This window comes from Patiria miniata, unplaced genomic scaffold, assembly GCF_015706575.1.
Source record: "Patiria miniata isolate m_02_andy unplaced genomic scaffold, ASM1570657v1 HiC_scaffold_19, whole genome shotgun sequence".
NCBI lineage: Eukaryota > Metazoa > Echinodermata > Asteroidea > Valvatida > Asterinidae > Patiria > Patiria miniata.
In genome coordinates this window covers 14,216,038-14,237,222 of record NW_024037057.1, presented here as the reverse complement: position 1 = coordinate 14,237,222, position 21,185 = coordinate 14,216,038, and the positions used below count along the sequence as shown (strand labels likewise).

Genomic DNA, 21,185 nt, shown 5'->3' with positions numbered 1-21,185 from the left:
TCTACCTCCTCTGCCAAACATTTGTATAATGTGTAAACACCGTGGCGTGTCAAATTCCATCAACAGACAAAAGAGTTATATGGTAGATATAACTTGCATCCCAACAATCACCTGCAGTCAAGACATGGCTATCGAATTGAGAAGGGGATTCTCAACTGTAACAAGTATCGCTAGATTGATTCTGGCTGCTGTTCTGTTTCTTGAATTCAAAGGCCCCAGTAGTTACGTGGCTTATGGTGGAGTCGTTACCGACTGGTCCAAAGCACAAAATTTGGCATAAAGATTCTATGGAGAATACAAGGCATACTTAAAAAGGGTGACACCTGAACAATGTTTTGGAAGGGTTACCGTATTTATTTTGCATAAATCGAAAATAGCAGCCTTGTGATGTATTTATGCGCCTATTTTAAAAATATTTTTAGGGTAAATTTTCAAAAAGCATATTTAGAGTTTTTTTCTAACATATCCTTACTTACATATCCTTTACTTAAAGCAGATAAATGACTGGATAATTATGAAAACATTATTGTAGCGGTATTTTGATTGATATTTCGCCCTGCCCAAAAGCATATAGTCTCCGGTAAAGGAAGAAACTAGGCAAGGGGTTCTCCAGTCAGCTCAAATCTTTCTTAACTTGGAAGGAACTGCTCCTCATTTTATTCCATCGACCACCGACAACAACACAACTCACACACACAAATCTTCTCCCTTGCATTTTCCATACCCGTACCCCCCCCCACCAATGTATACATTTGTAACAACTTGTCCGCGCGTCTCGCTCTTTGACCCATGACCCCTGCCAGTGGGCCCCAGGTGCACGGCCTATTATTAGCGCATGGGAATTTACAAAAGTTTAACGCAACAAGCACCCTAAATAATCATTTCCCCACATTCTCCCCTACTATATCGATCTTTCCCCTGGAGATCGAACCCATTGTTCTGCAATCCCGGCTCAATTTGTGGTCACTAAAATTAAGCTCCAAACAAACCATCCAAATAAATTCTTTAGCCCTCGTGTGAATGATTATCACTCCTTTTACACAACAGCAATGTGGTTGTCAACCGAAATAAACATGGTATGATACTACTCCCTTAATAACCCCTTATTTTTACAATGGTTAAGCAACTACAACTTTAACTTCTTTCAATCAAGACCAGCAAGTAGATCTTCACCATAAGCGAGCCTGGAAAAATCCAACAAGTCGCCGAAGGGTCCTCCTATACTGATGTTCCCCGTATTTATTCATGTGAACACCATCTAAATTGTATCGTGGGTGCTTCAACCCCCTGTGGCTCCAGAGCCACTAACGATCCTCCAGGAATGTACCCCCTTCGATCAACATGTTTAATTCTTCAGCCCGACTGTTGAATGTTTCCAGGTCAATCTGATTGGGGCGTAGACCACCAGTACGAGGTAGAATTGGCAAGAAAACAATTGCTTCCGGTTTGATACCATTTCTTGCCAATCCCGTAATAAACCGACACAGCTTTTGATACACGACGCTCGCACAACACTCCCTGGAACAAAGGTCATTTGTCCCAAGATCAATTATTAACACTTTTGGGTTCCTCTCCCAAAGGCGATTATAGTAGAGATTACCTTTCGATTCGATACGGGAAAGGGACAGACCTCCCTCCCCAAAGCAGTGGACAGACACTGTGGTATTCTGAAACTCGATTTGAAGTACAAATCTCTTTCTGTTTTGTAGTCGTTTCACAAAGCTGTGCCCAAACAAGACGAATGCCATATTGCATACACAATGTACTAACGTAGATATACTAAAAAACAATGCTTAACTAGGTAAAAATCACTCAATCGGCTAAACTACTTCGAATAGCACAGTACAGATATCATTTACTTCTTCAGGTGTCAGGATCTTTTTCTCCTTGGAACTGGAAACCCCAAAACTTCCCGAAGATAAAATCCTGACGACTTGGTCGGCAGCCTTGCCTATCTGGTGTAAAGCAAAATGAATCACATTAACACTTAAGTTTATACATCCTACACTTTAGGTTATAACCCAAAAAGTCAGGTGGCAACAAACGGCAAGGTTTTCCCTGTAAAAACTTGATTTCCCGAGTCTTTTCAACCAGGAAAGCCTTAACCGTTGGTAAACCCCCAAACCTATTACTTAATTGAAGAACGGGGCAAGTGATAGGGATTGGTATGTACACCCCTGGTGTTCCGCTTTGACCTTCTGAGAGGTAACGTTACGTTAAGAGACTGACCGGGTGGCTCCCCTACTTCGTCGGCGCCATCCCTCACGCCCTTTGCATCATCACACTGTCCCAATTCTAATCCCGATGTGAACTCATCATCTGACTCGGAACTACTTGTTGCACTACCATCTGGCAATTCAGAGGGATGCAATCTCAGGAGTTTACGATTCACCGTTCGTTCGGTTCCCCCCTGTGAAGTTCGTATGTGGTATACGTCCCCCTCTGGATTCACCCATGTAACAATGAACGTGTCATCGTGATATGCATTTTTCAACTTGTGCCTCCCCTTGAAGTCTAGCTTTCTCAACAGAACTCTTGCGCCAGGCTTGAACGACTCGCATATTTTCCCTCTTGAATCATGGATGGCTTTGTTACGCGCGGCCCGATTCTCTGTTCTCTCCCTAACTAGGTTCTCTGCGCGTTCGAGCAGTTTGGACTGCGACTTCACAAAATCTTGATCCCATGCAGAATCTGTACGCCCGAGAATCTGATCTAGTGGGATTAGCGGCTCACGTCCAAACATGAGCGTGTACGGGGCAATACCTGTAGTGCTGTGTGGGGTGGCATTATACACGAACACGAGATGGGCCAACATATCAGGCCACTTGTGCCGGCTGCGCTCATCCATGGACTTAATCAACCCAAAGAGGGTACGATTAAACCTTTCCACCTGGGCATTTCCCTCCGGGTGGTAAGGAGTAGTGCGTGATTTTCTGATCCCATACAAGGTACATAGCTCTTTGATAACACTGCCTTCAAAATTCCGCCCCTGGTCGCTGTGCAAGCGCGTTGGAATTCCAAACTTTGTGAACCAATGGTCGCTAAGAACGCGGGCCACCGTTACCGCATGTTGATCTCTGCATGGTATCGCCTGGGAGAATTTCGTGTACACGTCTGTCAGGACTAAAACATCCTCATACCCCCCACTTCCCTTGTCTACCTTGACAAAGTCGATTGCCAGAACCTCTAATGGCCGAAAAGCCATTAAATGTCTCATTGGAGCTCTTGGTTGAGGCTGAGCAACCTTAGCAGTTATGCAACGCTGACAGTGAGCAATATGCCGTCGCACTGTTGCAGTCATACGCGGCCAGTAAACGCGTCTCCTAAGCAGCGAGCAAGTGCGGGCTACCCCCTGGTGCCCCCAACCATCGTGACAACCCTCAACCGCAAGCGTTTGAAGAACTTGCGGCAAAAGTATCTGAAACACTTCACCGTGCAGTGGGTCTTGGACTTTTCTATGCAGCACGCCTTCGCGGACCACAAATCGTGGCCACTGCCAGAGCCAGAGCTTCAGATCTCGCGTACCGCACTTGCCATCTGATGCAACTTCGCCTGGCACTGCATTTTGCTCCCAGCGTTCCCACACAATTCCCAGGTCTGTGTCTTGCCTTTGCAACGCTGCGAGCTGCTCCGTCGACCACGAGGGGAACAACCCAGGAGGTCCAACACCAGACTGCGCTTCAGTTGCTGGCCGCGTAGGACTGATCCTATTTATCTCAGCACGTAATGGAACAGTACTCGTGTGAGAAACTTGCTGCACCACCCCCTCCACCTCGGAGGAAACATGCCCAGGATAGCGGCTCAGTGCATCGGCGCAGCGATTACTCCGACCAGACCAGAATTTCACCTCGAAGTCAAATGAGGCCAATTGGGCCACCCATCGCATCTCGCATGCACCTAGTTTGGCCGTGTTGATGTGAGCTAACGGATTGTTATCCGTTAGGACAGTGAACGGCACCCCCAACAGATGGTCCCGAAATTTGTCAACCACCGCCCACTTCAGGGCTAATAACTCCAACTTGAAGGAGCTATAATCCGGATATTTGTCCTCCGCTCCCCGCAATCCCCTGCTAGCATAGGCTATTGGGTGCTTCTCCCCGTCCTCCCCTACTTGTGCCAGGCATGCCCCTAACCCTTTGAGTGATGCATCCACCTCCAGGATGAATGGAGATGAAAAGTCCGGGTAAGCCAGAACTGGTGCTCGCGTCAAGGCTTGTTTCAGAGTATCAAACGATGCCTGGGCCTCCGCGTTCCACAAATATGCTGCAGCCTTCCGGATTGCTCTTCCTTTACCTACAGTGCTTACAATAGGCGGCAACATGGCATGTAGTGGCGCTGCTATTTTCGCGAACTGTGGTACAAAGCGGCGATAGTAGCCAGCGAGACCCAAAAATGAACGCAAATGCTCTGCTGTTTTTGGAACAGGCCACTCTTTTATCCGTTGGATTTTCTCATCATCTACAGACGCACCCTCGGCGCTTACAATGTGGCCCAGGTATCGTACCTGATGTTGAAACAACTGACACTTTCGGCCTTTGATCTTTAGTCCAAATTTAGATATGCGCGTGAGCACCTCATCTAGTCTAGACAGATGATCCTTCAGGTTAGGGGAGAACACCAGTATGTCATCCAAATACACTAACAGCTGAGTCAGGTTCAAATCCCCCACGCACATTTCCATCACCCTTTGGAAAGTACTTGGCGCATTGGCCAAGCCGAAAGGCATCCGTGTAAATTCAAATAGCCCAAATGGGACCCTGAATGCTGTCTTACATACCGAGCTCGGATCCATCAACACCTGATGGTATCCATGCGCTAAATCAAGGAAAGAGAAGTAGCAAGCCCCTCGCAAAGCTTCCAGCGACTCCTCTATCCGCGGTAACGGGATGGAGTCTCGCACAGTGCGCGCATTCAATTTCCTATAATCCACGCACAGACGGAAGGATCCGTCCTTCTTACGCACCAACACTATGAGACTAGCGTAAGGGCTGCTACTTTTGCGGACAATCCCCATGTCTAGCAACTTTTGTCTCATGTCACGCACCTCTCCAAGACAGTGGGGAGGGATCCTCCTATAAGGCTGGCTTATAGGCACTTCGTCCGTAGTATGGATCTCATGCAGCACCTTATCACATGAACCTACATCAAACTGGTGCTTGGAGAATACTGAGTCATGTTTCTGTATCAATCGAACAACACTGTCTCTATCTTCTCTGCTCAAGAGACTAGAACTCAAATCCAACCCGGATGGCAATGTATATTGCGAACCATCACCAAAAACATAAGTTTCACGTTCAGGGGTTTTAACCCCTTCCCCATCCTGTGCTCCGACGGGGATTTTACAACCCGTTTCGCCAGCGCAATTCGACAATACCTGATTCACTGAAACATGTAACCCATCAGATTTCTCCTCTAGCCCCAGATCTACTGTGGGTGCAACCGTGGTTACGGTTGCCAACTTTGTGTGAGGAGGTATTGTTACTGCTCTCATCCCAGCATTTGCAACAATGACGTGTACCACTTTCCCCCCTGTAACCTCACAGGTGTCATACACTCTGCATGACTCCCCTAACCCTGCACTTCTGTCTTGACCGCCATTTAAACCCTCAACGACTACGGTCTTGCCTTCAAATCTATCTGGTGGCGCGCGAATGTAGAAAACAAGGCTTCGAACCTCATTTGGCAGGACGGTTGTTGGACATCTGCCCGTGCGGGCAGGGGCTTGTCCAACATTGCCTAATTCCCTTGCCGGTTTCTCCACATGGGCCATGCGATACCAACGCAATGTCATGTCCCACGCGTCTGCATCGTCACTTGCAGGTTGTATAACCAAATCCTTCAACAAATGCAAATTGTTGCAACCCAGCAACACAGGACAGCGACCCCAATTCCATGCCCCACCCCCAAAGGAATCATCAACAACAAGAAAATGGGCATTAACCTTAAGGTTATGGACGCACAGTGGAACCTGTATGTACCCCTCAATTGGTATTGACTCGCCGCCTGCACCCGATACGTGAATATCATACCCAAGGGAATCAATTCCATTGATTTTGCCCTCAATGTTTCTCTTATAAAATGAAGAGCTAATCAGGGAAGCCTCCGCCCCAGTGTCTAACAAACACGTTGTAGAGACACCTGCAAGGATAATACAAGCCTTCGGGCTTTCTCTCAATAACCTGGCTAAAAGATTGTCTGCCGAGGCCTCCGGTGACTGCTCTTTCCCTACTGGTTCCTTTTTGGGTGAGGCCTTTGTTTGTTCCCTCTCCACAACTTGGCCCTTAGTTGTGGAGAGTGTTAGTTTACCGCTGCCTCATGAGTAAGTTGCGATTGCCCACTGTTTTGTTGTGCTTTATTCCCTTGAGATTCGATTGCTTGTTCGCGCGCGATCCGTAGTCGACAGTCAGCACGAATGTGCCCTGGCCGGCGACAGTAAAAACACAAGAACTGGGACCGATCTTTTGGTGCAGGCCCGAATTGAGCAGCGCCGTCACGCCCACTTGATGATTTATCCCTGTCTAGTACGCGCTGAAGCAACGTAGTGATTTGCTGCTGTTGTTATCCGACCTGTTCTTGTTGTTGTTGCATGCACTTAAGTAACTCCTGTTGCTGCTGAAGCACATTCTGTAGTGCCGTGCCACCAACAGCGTTAACTTCTGCACTTGCAGTGTTAACACTACCGCTTGTTTGATCACAATGGCCTATGCCTTGACAGTTTTCCAGTGTACTACCGACATGTTCGGCTAGGACCGGGTTTACATGACTGCGCCTTGATTTCTGTACTTTTTCTAGATCGCGAAAAAGTTCTCTAGCAGCATCGCGCAATTCACTGAATTTTTGACTCGGTTTTTCCAGCTCTAAGCGCCGCAGTTCCAGACGCACTGTCTGGTTCCGCGCCCCCGATACAAATTGCCCAATGAGTACTCGATCTCTCAAAGCCAGTAGCGACCCCTTTTCCTCTTCCGATGCAACCTCTAGAACTTTATTGTGTAACCGAATAAGGGCCCTGGAGAAGTCCATAAGAGACTCCTCCTCCAGCTGGTAAAGTTCGAATAGAGCCTTTTGAAGCCCTTGAACGGTTTGTATTTCCCCAAAGTTGTGCCGCAGTACTTTCTTGATTGCCTTTATGTCATTACGGACACTCTCTGGGTGACACTTAACTTCCTGCCGGGCCGTACCCGACAAATGGCTGACCACAACTTTCGCCTGTTCTTCAACGGGGATTTTGCATTGCTGCAAATACGCATCAACTTCATCTAACCAATCGTCTATTGCCAGATCCCCCACCTTAACAGGTTTCCCACTAAATTTTGAAAGTTTGATAGGACGTTGTGCAATACTTTTTGGTTTGGCCCCCTGCAGAGCGTCCGTAAGCCCAGACACCAACCTTGCGACCAAGTCTGCCTCAGCCGTAGCCATGTTAATTTTGTTATTCCCAGCAGAACACCAAGGGCACTATATAACTTAACAACCCCTCTCCTTTCACTACCGTCCTAGGCCTACACTATTATAACTCAATAAAGTATCAAAATGTATCCAAGAAATCGATTGCTTAAGTATACACACCAGACAAGGCTACCTGTGTCAATCGTACACTTGTAAGTTCAGAACTGAAAGTTGACGAACGTCACTGTCCTTGCACAGTTCAAGGCCGTTGTTCCTCCACGGAGTCCTCTGCTTGCTCCCGAACCGTCCGTCCGATGCTACTCCTCCGAGGCTCCGGGTATCGGTAGTACAGCCAGCCGTTCCCTGCTACTCCAGCCGCATGCCAAGCTTGCAGCTACACACGCCGTTCGTCCGTTGTTTCACTACGGCGTTCTCGAGGCCTCCAGCCGTCCCCTTCATGCACACTCCACTTGGTCCCGAACCGTCCGTGCGTTAACTTGGCTGTATCCCCCGGCATCAGGTCCACGTCAAGCTAGTCCCGCCTGCACTGCACTGGTCGTGGTGGTCGAGTCAAGGCCCTTGCTGCGCTTGAAACCATCCGAGTGTCTGACTTCATGTACACCCCATCCGTGTTTCCATTTGTAGCGGTATTTTGATTGATATTTCGCCCTGCCCAAAAGCATATAGTCTCCGGTAAAGGAAGAAACTGGGCAAGGGGTTCTCCAGTCAGCTCAAATCTTTCTTAACTTGGAAGGAACTGCTCCTCATTTTATTCCATCGACCACCGACAACAACACAACTCACACACACAAATCTTCTCCCTTTCATTTTCCATACCCGTACCCCCCCCCCCCCACCAATGTATACATTTGTAACAACTTGTCCGCGCGTCTCGCTCTTTGACCCATGACCCCTGCCAGTGGGCCCCAGGTGCACGGCCTATTATTAGCGCATGGGAATTTACAAAAGTTTAACACAACAAGCACCCTAAATAATCATTTCCCCACATTATGGAAGTTCCAAAATGGCTACCATCATACTTTAAATCTGCGTGCTTTTATCTTTCCCCAGATTTCATCAGGTACCCTTGCCAAACCTCAAGATTGATGAACTTTGAATTCGCAAATTTACTTACTGGCACATTTACCATGATAACACTAAGTGCGAAATCATTGGAACAATAACATCATGATATTAAATGTGACACAACTGAAGAGTGGTGGAAGATTATTACAAGGCAGGGTCTCAAAATGTATATCTTTGGTGATCAAGTCAGCCTGATTTGAATAATAATAACAACATTCGATTGTCTTTTTTTTTTCAGGGGAAAAACTAATATATCGCAATATTACAAAACCCAAACATTAGGCCTGTGTTTAATGACTAAGAAGGTGTCAAACAAAAACTGCAATAAAAGAAACAGATTCCTCCAAATTTGCATGAAGCATCCGTTGGTTGTTTGAATTGTAATGTAACAAATAATCACCCGCACGGAAGAAAAAAAAATAACATTAAATCAAAGTTATAAAATTATGAAATGTGCAAAGCATAGCAAACAGCAAAACAGTCGTCTATGATTGTTTTTCTTAGGACATTTGGGGTATTACTGCGGTATTACGGAATCCGCAACCAAACACAGCGATTGTCTCATGTGTCCCCATGTCAGAAACCTTCTCATGTTAAGAGAGGAAAAAGATGCTGTATGGTCAAACATTGGCAGCGTTAATAGCACACGGCCTGAATGCGTCAATCCGGTATTAGCTTTATATGCTGTTCTGTTTCGGCAGGAGATTGATTAATCACAAGAGAGCTTCACTCGCTCACACCCGCTGAAGGATGTTGACAGAGAACACATCAACCACCACGAGGTCTCCGCTTGGCGCGAAAGTCAGACCGCGGGGACAGACAAGTCCGCCAACCACCCGCCCAATGAAGACTCCCGCGGGTGAATAATGGTGCACCTCACCGCCTTTATCTTGAAGACAAACGGAAACATAGATGTCCCCAGCATCATCGTAGCACAGGCCCAAGGGTCGTACACGTTCCCCGTCAAGTGAAATGTTGACATTGAACACCTTATCTCCTGTATAGGTAGTACAAATCAACTTGCTCTCAAAGAAGTTTGCGAAGATCAGGCGTTCGTTGAGCCCGATGGCCCAAGATGTATCAATCATGTCATTTGGAATGGTTGTAATCAACGAGCCATCCAGATTGTGGAGAGATATCACCTTTCTTCCGATGTCTGCCACTGCAATCTGATTTTCCTGGTCTCCAGCGATACCAGCGAGCCAACTATCTGTATCAACGTCTTCCTCATTTTGTGATGGTGCGAGCTGGCGAATGAATCCTAGACTAAAGTCAAACACCTTTACGTACTTTTCATCAGTGACCAAGAGTAGGTCATCGGAGGTCGCAGCTACCCCCCAGGGGTTATTCAACCAATCCAGACCTATACTTGTTTTAAACTCCCCAGTTGAAGTAAACATCATCAACTGCTTTTTTGCTGTGTCGGTAACGGCTATGTCACCATTGCTTAGACACGCGACGCCTCCAGCAAACTGAAATTGTCCATCGTCATCACCCTTCTCACCAAACTCTTCTTTCAGCTGCCACTTTTCTTCCTGAAGCACAACACCGAGGTCTGTATCTGCCACGACATCTTGACATTTCACCCCGATGAATGAGAGCTCTTGCTGTGCCTGCTCAAACTCGAGTTCCTCCTGGAACTCTAAGTTGTGCATCACCTTCGGTTTAAGGTCCAAAAGCTCAAAGTCGTCAGCTTGCTGCATCAAGTCGCTGACTGTCGCTACGATTTGCTCAGCCCACTCAATCTTGTCACGATTGCTTTTTTGAACTTCTTCAAACCTTCTATCGCGTTCTTCTCCAATTTGTGTTACTTTGTCTCTGAGAAGGCGAGATTTATTCTGAATCTTTGCAATCTCTTCCTCCTCTTTGGAGGTAATGTCTTTACAAGCCCGGGCGACCTTGATTCTCAACCTGTTCCTAGCATGCGTCAGTGAATCGTCGGCGACTTTGAATTCTTCTCTTCTTTTGTCAAACCTTTTCAGAATTTCGCGGACATCTCGACGGTACGATAGCATGGCATCAGCGACTTCTCTGTATTCATGTTCCGCTGTACGATGATCGAACGCAGCACATTTTGCACACGCCAATATCTTGCATGTTTGGCAATAAATGCAAATTTCCTGGTTAGTGTGCTTGTTACATTTTGGGGTATCGTTCCCCCTACCTACTGTAGGAGGCATCTCTGCTCTTCTTTGATCCAAGTTGGCGATCCGATGTTTCTTGGTGCATTTCATCTTTCGATGCATTTCCAGGCATTTCTGGCAGATGTTCCCGTCACAGTCTAAACACCTGGAGACGGCTTCCAAGCCCTCATCGCATTGCTCACATGTACAAGTATCATCTAGCGTGCCTCCTATCAACCGCTCCTGCTTGTTGAATTCATCGACGAGGGAACTCAGGAAATAGCAGTTGGGTAGACCCTGCAATCCGGTGTCTGGTACCGCAGTTACCCGTCTGCAAACTGGACAATGAATTTCGTCTGCCTTGGGTTGCTGACTGCTGATGAGCTCCTCAAGGCAGTTCAGGCAGTAGCTGTGCAGACAGTCCAGCACCTTGGGATCGATGAAACGACAGCAACAAATCGGGCATTCGTGGTGCCCCTGACTGATCGTACCCAGCACGGACTTGGCTGCAGCTTCCGCCATTTTCTATAATCAAAAGAGCAAATCAAATGACTTTGTCATCTTGTCATCATAAAATACTTTTATCGTAATTCGTCTCTGAGAGACTACTAAAACGCAAAACAAAAATAAAAAAATTGCACAAGGATTGTTCGAAAAGATCAGAAAGTGACAGAAGGCTAAGGGAAAATATACACCAAAAATGTGACTCGCTCCATTTCATTTAAAAAAAAAATATAGCAATGAGGTACATGGTATTGACTTTGTCAACATTTCACGGCATACATACTCTATTCGTAAGTAAAAACCCATGATAAAAAAAATATTATATTAAAGAGATTATAAACTTCAGCTGTCCACCACTGATAATTTACAATTTTACAAACTAATGAATACCCGTTACACACAATAAGCAAGGACGTTTACGCATCTCCATAAATGAACCATAACTTGCAAGCCGGCGAATATCGCCATCAATATTTATAACACAAAAATGGGTTCACTTGTTCCTTAATTCAACACAATGTCTGACAGCAGCAAAAATAATCTCTCAATCTTGACTCAAATGATTGAAATCTAATTTTGTATTTGAATGTCCGCAATTCTCTCTCAGCTCAATAGCTTTTAATTGACATTCCATGGACAGCTATACAAAATAAGGTATTTTAGTAAAACATGCATAACTTCTGATTCACACAGTTAAAGGCATTCGTACATGCTGCAATATTTTAGCATTGGCTTTTGTGATGCGTTTAAAAATAACAACATGGCTTGAGTTCCTGAATAAAAAAAAACACCATGATTAGGCATTTAGTAAAAACATGTGCTCTACATGCAATCTTTGACGCTCACTTTTTACGTACTTGCGAGACCGTACCGGTAGGTTAACTTCAGCACATTTGAGGATCATTTGACGGTCGCGTTTACTAGATGGGCACGAACAGATGTACATGTAGCTGTGTGTGCACAGATTTTCCGTGTAAGGAATGAAACGGATTCCTCATGCACTGTGCAATGTACAGACGTTATTGCTCACTGTTGTTGACACACCAAACACTATTTACGGCCGAGCACAATACACATCGAAAGATTCAAAGCCAACTCGATCATGCAGTCAAATCGTGCTCAGGGATCGTCTTTTATTAGCCTATTTGAGGTATGGCCGATACAATAGGAGGGCACTATTTTGGTTGGGTAAATATAACAGACTTTACCCGAACCAAATAGCGCCCCCCCCCCCTATACTGTGTCGACAAATAGTCATTACCATGTCTTTCAGCCCGTTCCTGGCAACAACGACGCCACTTGGAGCTCCAGCAATCCCATGCCGCCTTCATGAATCAACAGCTGCAAGTCAGGAACAACCTGCGAAAACGCGCAAATCAGCTCAAACAGCGGCTGTCGCAGACCAAGAAGGAGTACCGACAAAAAGAGAGGACCAATCACGTGATAGATGGTCACCTGACCAAGCTCAGGGGCGACCTGGCCTGCCTCCAACAAGATCTGGTTTTGCGCCCGCAGCTCCAAGTCATGCAGGAGAAGTGCCGACGATGCATCAAGTTTCTGAATCTGCTGGGGAAATCTATATTTGGACTGGGCATCTACTTCGCATGACGCTCTTTGATTTAGGAATCAATGTAAGGAATTTTAACTCAACTGACAACAATTATGATATCAAGCAGAAGCGTATTCATAAAGTTATCTATATGATTGAATTACAAAAATATTATTTCAAGAGAATTTTCATTTTCAACCGGACAAACAAAACAGCTTTACAGCAGGAGGGGACAACTAATTATTCAAGCCATCATCATGTGGCAGTGACAGCTTATACTTAAATCTACAAGTTAGACAACAAGTAATTTTACCTCATGCACGCAATATCCTCTATGGATCAAGACATATCTTTATTGCGATACACCAATCACAGTAGCCAACTCCATTCTCAGTCGCGACATGTACTCAGTTTATACTTAATCTTCCCCGGACTCTACACAATCGGTATGATTTCTGTTAAAATATTGTTATTATAGTTAACTGTAAACTTTGAAGAAGGCATATAGGTTAATGTGGGGGCATTTTGAAGTGATTAATCGTTAATAAATCTTTTGGATATTTGGTCATAATATCAGAAGAAACTTTATACGTGAAATCGTTTTGGCTCTTTACTCATTAAAGTTTTGTGATTCGTTGCAGTGAACTGCAGCTCACATCAGTTGTGTGCAGCCATAGCCAGTAAATGAAGGATCAAGAGAGGTACGCAAGTAGACGAGAATAAAAGGACTGGAGTGAGTTCAGATACAGAGTTTGGACAATTTATTTACCATGTAGTATAAGCTACAACATGTATATTTGTATCATGAAGAGCGCCCTCTTTGTCACGTTGTCTACCGGCAATCATCGACTCGGGTGCGAAAGGGCACAGAAGGCGATCCCTTGGCACGAGTTCACTGAAAGGTAGAGTTGCCTTTGAACCTATCGATTTGCATTGCGCCACGGAAATAGAGTTTGGTTTGTCCCCAACAATAAGCAATAACAATATGACCTTACAATTCCAAACTCTTGGATCCCGGGCAATAATGCTGTTCTCGCGGGGTAGGCTGGCTCGTACCCCACAATTAGTGTAGATATCGTTCAGATACAAAGCGGATCTGTTTGTGCCCAAAATAAGAAACCCGATTTTTTTTTTCCACAGGGCTGCAGACGTGCCGAATAAAGGGTGGAAACAGGCCCCATTTTGGACCCAAATTTTATCAAATCTACTCTTAGATATTAGTCCAAAAGCTATATTCGCACGATATTCGCTGATAAGGTTTACGCACAAAACCCCGAGCCAATGAGGTTTTGTATAGAAAGGTGGCCGACCACTTTTTGCGAAGGTGTGCTGATAATGTACAGACCAAACTTAGATCGGTATGACTCAAATTGGGAAATATTTTAACATGAACATTGATTCGTCCGAAATTGCTAAGCGCTACCGGGTACTTTTGCAAAATAATCCCCAAAATAGCATTCCAAGACTCAAATGATCTTTTAACAGAGTTGAAAAAATTTAAAAGGTAATACAAAAAAATAAAAATATATATTTTCAATGCATAGGAAACAGCAATAATATGATTGTTATTCTAAAGAATTTTTGGGTATTACTGACTGCACATTTTCAACAGATATTTACAGATTCCATAACTAAACGCAACGATAATACCATTGTGCCTCTCGATGTCTGTAACGTTCGCATGTTAAGTGAGGACCATGATGCTGAATCGTCACAAATTGTCAGCGCTAATGACACACTGCATGCATACGGCAATCCGATGTCAGCTCAACATGTTTAGTTTTGACAGATGGTTATTAAATCACACGAGAGTTTTTCGCTCACACCCGCTGGAAGATCTTGACTGAGACCTCATCTGCCACCACGAGGTCTCCGCATTGAGAGAATGTCAGGCTGCAGGGAGAGTGAAGTCCGCGAGCCACCCGCCCAATGAAGACTCCCTCGGGTGAATAATGGTGCACTTCACCGCCTCCACCATCTTCCCGAACGGAAACATAGATGTCACCTGCATCATCGCAGCACACGCCAGAGGGTTTCACAGGTTCCCAGTCCAGTGAAGTCTTGACATTGAACACCTCATCTCCCGTAAAGGTAGTGCAAATCAACTTGCTCCCATGGTAGTTTGTGAAGAACAAGCGTTCCTGGATCCCGATGGCCAAGTAGTAATCAATCATGTCATTTTGAAAATTTGTAATCAAGGATCCATCCAGATTGTGGACAGATATCAGCTTTCTCCGTGTATCTGTCACTGCAATCCGATTCTTCTTGTCCAAAGCGATATCAGTAAGCCAACTCATTGAATCATCGTCTTCCTCATTCTGTGAGGGTACGAACTGGCGAATGAAGTCGAGACTGGAGTCAAACACTTTTACATACCGTTCATCGGTGACCAGAAGTAGGTCATCAGAGGTCGCAGCTAGTCTCCAAGGGTCATTCAATTTCTCCGGACCAACACTTGTTCTATACTCTCCGGTGAAATTAAAAATCATCAACTTCAGTTTGTTTGTGTCGGTTACGGCTATGTCACCATTGCTAAGACATGCGACGCCTGCAGCACACTGAAACTCTCCATCTTCCGACCCAAACTTACCAAACTCTTCTTTAAGCTGCCATTTTTCTTCCTGAAGTACATCCCCGAGTTCTATATCTGCCACGACATCTTGGCATTTGACCCCGATGAATGAGAGATCATGCTGTGCATGTACCAACTCAAGTTTTTCCTGGAACTCCAAGTTGTGCATCACCTTTGGTTTGAGGTCCAAAAGCTCGAAGTCGTCAGCTTGACGCATCAAGTCGTTGACTGTCGCTACGATTTCCTCGGCCCGCTCCATCTTGTCACGGTTGCTTTTCTGGACTTCTTCGAACTTCTTCTCTCGTTCTGCTCCAATTGTTGTTACTTTGTCTCTGAGTCGGCGAGATTTGTTTTTGATCTTTGCAATCTCTTCTTCCTCTTTAGTGGCAATGTCTTTACAAGCCCGGGCCACCTTGATTCTCAACCTGTTCCTGACATGCGTCAGTGAATCGTTCGTGACTTTGAATTCCTCTCTGCTCTTTTCGAACCTTAGCATAATTTTGCCAATATCCTGACGATACGATCGTATGGCAGCCCCGATTTCTGTGTATTCATGCTCCGCTGTCCGATGATCCAATGCAGCACATTTCGCACACGCGAAGGTCTTGCATGTCTCGCAGTAAAAACATAGTTCCTGTTTAGGGTGCTTGTTACATTGAGGATAATTTTTCATCCGAAACTCAATTGGAGGTATCTGTGATCTGATTCGATCCAAGTAGATTGTCCGATGTTTTTTAGTGGATTTCTTCTTCCGATGGGTATACAGACATTTCTGACAGATGTTCCCATCACAGTCTAGGCATCTTGTGACGGCTTCTAAGCCTTCGTCGCATTCCTCACACGTTAGAGTATCTGGTGGCGCATCTCCAAGCAGCCGCTCCTGCTTGTTGAATTCATCGACGAGGGAACTCAGGAAAAAGCAATTGGGTAGACCCTGCAATCCAGTGTCCGGTACCGCAGTTCCACGTCTGCAAACTGGGCAAGTAATCTCGTCTGCCTTGGGTTGCTGTCTGCTGATGAGCTTGTCTAGACAGTTCAGGCAGCAGCTGTGCAGACAGTCCAGCAGCTTGGGATCGGTGAAACGACAGCAACAAATCGGGCATTCGAGGTGTCCCCGACTGATTGTACCCAGCACGGATTTGGCTGCAGCTTCCGCCATTATCTAAAAACATAAGAGTTAATCAAATCACAAATATATCGTCTTGTCATAAGACGCTACTTATTCCGATTGGTCTCTTGAATACAGGATGGTTTAAAAAACATACTTGCAATAGATCAGTAATCGCTATGTCAGAAGCCTATAGTCCCTTTATTTTATGTTAAACCGGAAAACAATATCTTTATGCGGCAATCTGTCTAGTTGGTAGAACCCTACTTTCAACGGTACATGGGTTTTAGCTAGTATATGCATTTATAAATTAAAACTTGGCTGAAATTCTTAATGAAACACATCACTGAAGTGAATTGAAAATGTAAACTCCTATACAATTTTTGACACTTACCTTTGATGTGCTTGTGAGACCGTACCGGTAGATCAATTTCAACACGTTTGAAGATCATTTGACGGTCTCAATTACTAGAAAGGCATAACCAAGATGTAGCCGTTTGTTAGACAGACTTCCTACTATGACCAATGGAACGGGTTCTCCGTGTACTGTGCAGTGTATACAACTGTTATTGCTCACTGTTGGTTACAAACCAAATGCTATTTTAGTGGCACAATACAAATCGAGAGGTTCAAAGTCAGCTCGATCATGCATTGAACTCGTGCCTAGGGTCACATTTTGTTCTCTACCGTACGGTGGCCCTGGAACGACATTTTCATATTGACCTTTTTAATATGAACCTTGTAACTTCTTAATATTGACGTTGTACCTTCGCAATATGCACGTTGCACGTAGCTTAATATCGCATTGTGGAAGTTCTTCCTTCTTAATGTAAATGTTTCAACTTGTTAATGTTCACGTTCGATCTTGTCAATGTACACCATTGATCATGCTTGATGTTAACGTTGCACCTTGCTTCTTCGCAATATGAACCATGTTCCTTCGCATTGTGAACGTTTGACCTTGCATCTTGTTAATATCATTGTTGAACCGTCCTCCTTCGCAATGTGAATCATGCATTCTAAAAAGTACGAAGTCCTTGTCAAGCCCTATAGTTAAACAACCAGTTATGATGGAGTTTCAATCTGACAGCTATTTAATGTCACTTAACCTGGGTCTACCTTGTAGTGATTTTTAGCATGAATCAAGGCTCTCTGATTTATTTCACATATCTTTTAAAAATCATGTTCAGGCTAATGAGCGCTGTTTCACTAGAAAAGATGTGTTCAATTCATGAGCCTAATTAATTTCTTGACGGTATACTCTCCGTCAATTACAATAATGCAAAACAGTGTTCTGTGATAACGTTAAGAAGGCTTTTATCATAATACTTTACATCCTTCAAGCCCTATTCAGATTTTTTTTGTGTGTTTTTAATCATAGTTACGAGAGATTTCCGTCGAGATCCGCGTATTTAATTAGTATAAGAGTATGATCGTCAGATTGAAACTCCATCATAACTGGTTGTCTAACTATAGGGCTTGGCAAGGACTTCGTACTTTTTAGAATGCATGATTCACATTGCGAAGGAGGACGGTTCAACAATGATATTAACAAAATGCAAGGTCAAACGTTCACAATGCGAAGGTACATGGTTCATATTGCGAAGAAGCAAGGTGCAACGTTGACATCAAGCATGATCAATTGTGTACATTGACAAGATCGAACGTGAACATTAACAAGTTGAAACATTCACATTTAAGAAGGAAGAACTTCCACAATGCGATATTAAGCTACGTGCAACGTGCATATTGCGAAGGTACAACGTCAATATTAAGAGGTTACAAGGTTCACATTAAAAAGGTCAATGTTAAAATGTCGTTCTAGGGCCACCGTACTACTGCGGCTTCACACCTGGTATGGTAACACGACTTACAATTGGTGTTACTCTGAAATGGTCTTTGTATCAGTTGGTAGGGATTTGGATTGGGTTTAAGTGTTGTAGTCATCGAATTATCATAATTTATTGCTAATTTGAATAACAACTCAAACCAGATCTGTATCACAATGTAACCTTTAGAGAACTGTGAATATAGTGCAAGCCGTGAGTGGGTACAAAAGTCACTCTCGACATGCAACGATACAGTAACATCTTGGCAACCTGAGTGCTTGTTGACAGACCATTAGCTGCAGAGCTTATCTTGATAAGACACACTCGGAATAAATGTACTTGTGGATCTGTGCCAAATACGGAAAACACTTGGGAACAAAGTTTAATAAGGCATTCAACTGTAAGCGTTATTGAATGAAGCCCCAAGTTGACAACAGGCGGGTTGTATAAATGTTTGGTACTGCGCCCTCTCGTGGTGATGACTATTGTATAGAAACTTAATCTCTCGCACTGTATGTGCCAGCCGGCCATGGATACCTGCACAATTATCTCCTTCACCATAAAGCAAGGAACTGATGCCTTAACCAAACCGGGAGAAATAGATCAATACAACGGTTGCTTTAATATTTTTGGATTTTCTACGAAAAAAAATAGTGGTGCACATTTAACGTATTTGTTTTATTATGTAGCGGTGAAGCCACTAATCATGGGTCGCCTCGTCAGCAGGATCCACCATAATTGTCATGTCACATGACAAACTCAAACATCCATTCTCTTTCGATCTCCGAACTTTATTGTTTCCCGGAAGACAAGAAGGTGCAAATCCAGATGAAAGGTGACATCTTGTAAGACTGGAGGGTCTTTACCGGTATAAGATCAGTAATACCTCCAGAAGAGTAAGACTCAGCTAAGACCCTGGAAATTTCCAATGAGTATTGAGACCACCATTACACGCAATTTTCTAAAACATTCTCCGATCTAAGAGTTACATTTTAAATAATTAGTTACACAAAGGCACCCACAAAAGTATCAGGTTCTTAAATAAAGGATACAGATATAGCTGTCTTCCAGAAGCTTGTAAAACAGAAAGCCTAGTCTGTCAGCCTCCATGCATACGTGTGTGCTTTTTGTGTAGTCCAAGAGCTAACTCTGGCACACGTCTTCTCACGGTCCTATTGTATACAATTGTATACATTTGTCCAACCAAAATGTATGGAGTGCAAATTCGACCAAAAAAGGTAAGGAGCTCCTGAACTATTTTCTCCGATTCCCACAATAATATACATGGCATCCTTCACAAAACATCAGTTAAGAACATAAGCTATGTATGACCTTGACAGATTGAAAGAAAAGCAAAACCTACGAGTTTCACATGAAGCCAGTTTTTTTGTTTTTTTCCCCAAAGCGTCAATCAAACACGGAGCACTGAAGCGTCCAACTGAAAACAATCATGAAAGATTGAAAGACTTTAGCCAGGTAATTAAATGACTCCGTGAGTTCTTTGATGAATGATCCTATAAAGGAGGAATTGACGATAGAAAATAATTATGTCATAAATGCAGGGTTCGTTAAACATTGTTCAGCTCAACTGCGTCTACACGGGTTAGCCCCGCGCCGTTCAAATAGCTCTGACGTCATTTTCGTGACTTACCCGGGTCAGCCACACCACAGGCCATGTAGTGGAGCAGAGTCAGAGGTGGAAACACGTCTCGCGCATGCGTTGTTCATTCCTAGTATGGACAAATATGGCGGCCGGAAATCTCAAGTGGACTTAAACAATTAACTGTATTTAAAGTCTAAAGGTAATAATTTATTGAGTTCATTGCGACTTAAGACATTATATAGTTCCAGCCCAACTTGTTTGAGTCTTGCAATTGACTGAAAAGCAGTAAATCTTAAACTGAGATCCAATACGAAATGGGCGTTTTGTCAGTGGCTACGGCCACGGCTACGGGTGTCACGTTAGGATAGTGATGGCCAGCGGTTTAGCGTTCAATTAGCCCGGCTGTCGTTTCTAACCCGACCGCCTTTACCCAGGTCGATCCGAACGCATCCATAGATTATTACTCACTCACTCACTCACTTCGTCGACCCAAGTTGCTGCTTGAGACGAGCGCAATGACGCACACGCCACACATCACGACTGTCCTAGCAAGTTCATCCGTCGGCACAACCCCTGCATCATCCTTCATCGACTTCACCATGATCTTAATTTCCTTCCCTCTGCTTGGTTTCACGTACTTAGGTTCCCAGAGGTTCACTCGACTTGTTGGCAGCTCTGGGTGTCTCTAGCGGTGCCCAGCAAGGCTCAAAAGTTCGACTTGAACTTCTTCGAGACCTTTGGCAGGTTGCCGTGCGTCATATGGGCCTTTCAGCTGACACACTGTGCCATCCTGAGCATCCGGTCCACGTCTCGATGCCGTAGAGAAGAATCGTCTCGATTGCCGCTTGGAAGTATCTCAAATTGAGCTTCTTTGACAGGCTTGACCTTCACATTGGCTTCATCGCATGAAGAGCTTTCCGTACCAGAGCCTTCTATACCCTGATGTCCTTCTCAGTTCTCTGCATTCTGGCGCCGAGACACACCGCCGTCGGTCCTCAGAGTACCATGATCGCCAATTTTGCAACACCATATACTCCGTTTCCTTGGCGTTGAGATGCAACCTCACTTTCTCACACTCCGACTCCACTCTGTTGGGCAGCTCCTGGGCCTCTCTGGTCTGCTATGTCATCCGCCACATCGAGATCAGACAGGATGACTGGACCGATTCTTCCGGACTTCTTTGGTGTGATGGTGAAGCCCAGATCCTTGTCATCCTTGAGTGCTTGTCTGAGGACGTAGTCGAGGACTATGGTGAACAGGAACTTGCGTCAAAAGCGTGTCACCTTGAAGGACTCCAGGGAAAATGATCAACACGTTTCTGTCTCCATCGGGGGTGACAACTTTGGCAGTGATGTCGGTGTTAGTAACCTCAATGACCATAAGAAGTCGAGGGAGGGACTTCAAGATCCTGATCATTTTGCCTCG

At 44.7% G+C, this 21,185-nt stretch overlaps 2 protein-coding genes across 2 annotated transcripts; both read right to left on the bottom strand.

The window, feature by feature from the left end:
• Positions 1 to 8,931: 8,931 nt before the first annotated feature.
• Positions 8,932 to 11,117, bottom strand: LOC119725235 (E3 ubiquitin-protein ligase TRIM71-like). Its single transcript, XM_038196582.1, has one exon. The coding sequence runs from the start codon at positions 11,115 to 11,117 to the stop codon at positions 9,207 to 9,209; it is 1,911 nt and encodes a 636-aa protein (XP_038052510.1). The 3' UTR covers positions 8,932 to 9,206.
• Positions 11,118 to 14,203: 3,086 nt separating this feature from the next.
• On the bottom strand, positions 14,204 to 16,379 carry LOC119726093 (E3 ubiquitin-protein ligase TRIM71-like). Its single transcript, XM_038197706.1, has one exon. It carries the CDS (start codon positions 16,377 to 16,379, stop codon positions 14,469 to 14,471), a length of 1,911 nt encoding a protein of 636 aa, XP_038053634.1. The 3' UTR covers positions 14,204 to 14,468.
• Positions 16,380 to 21,185: the final 4,806 nt, after the last annotated feature.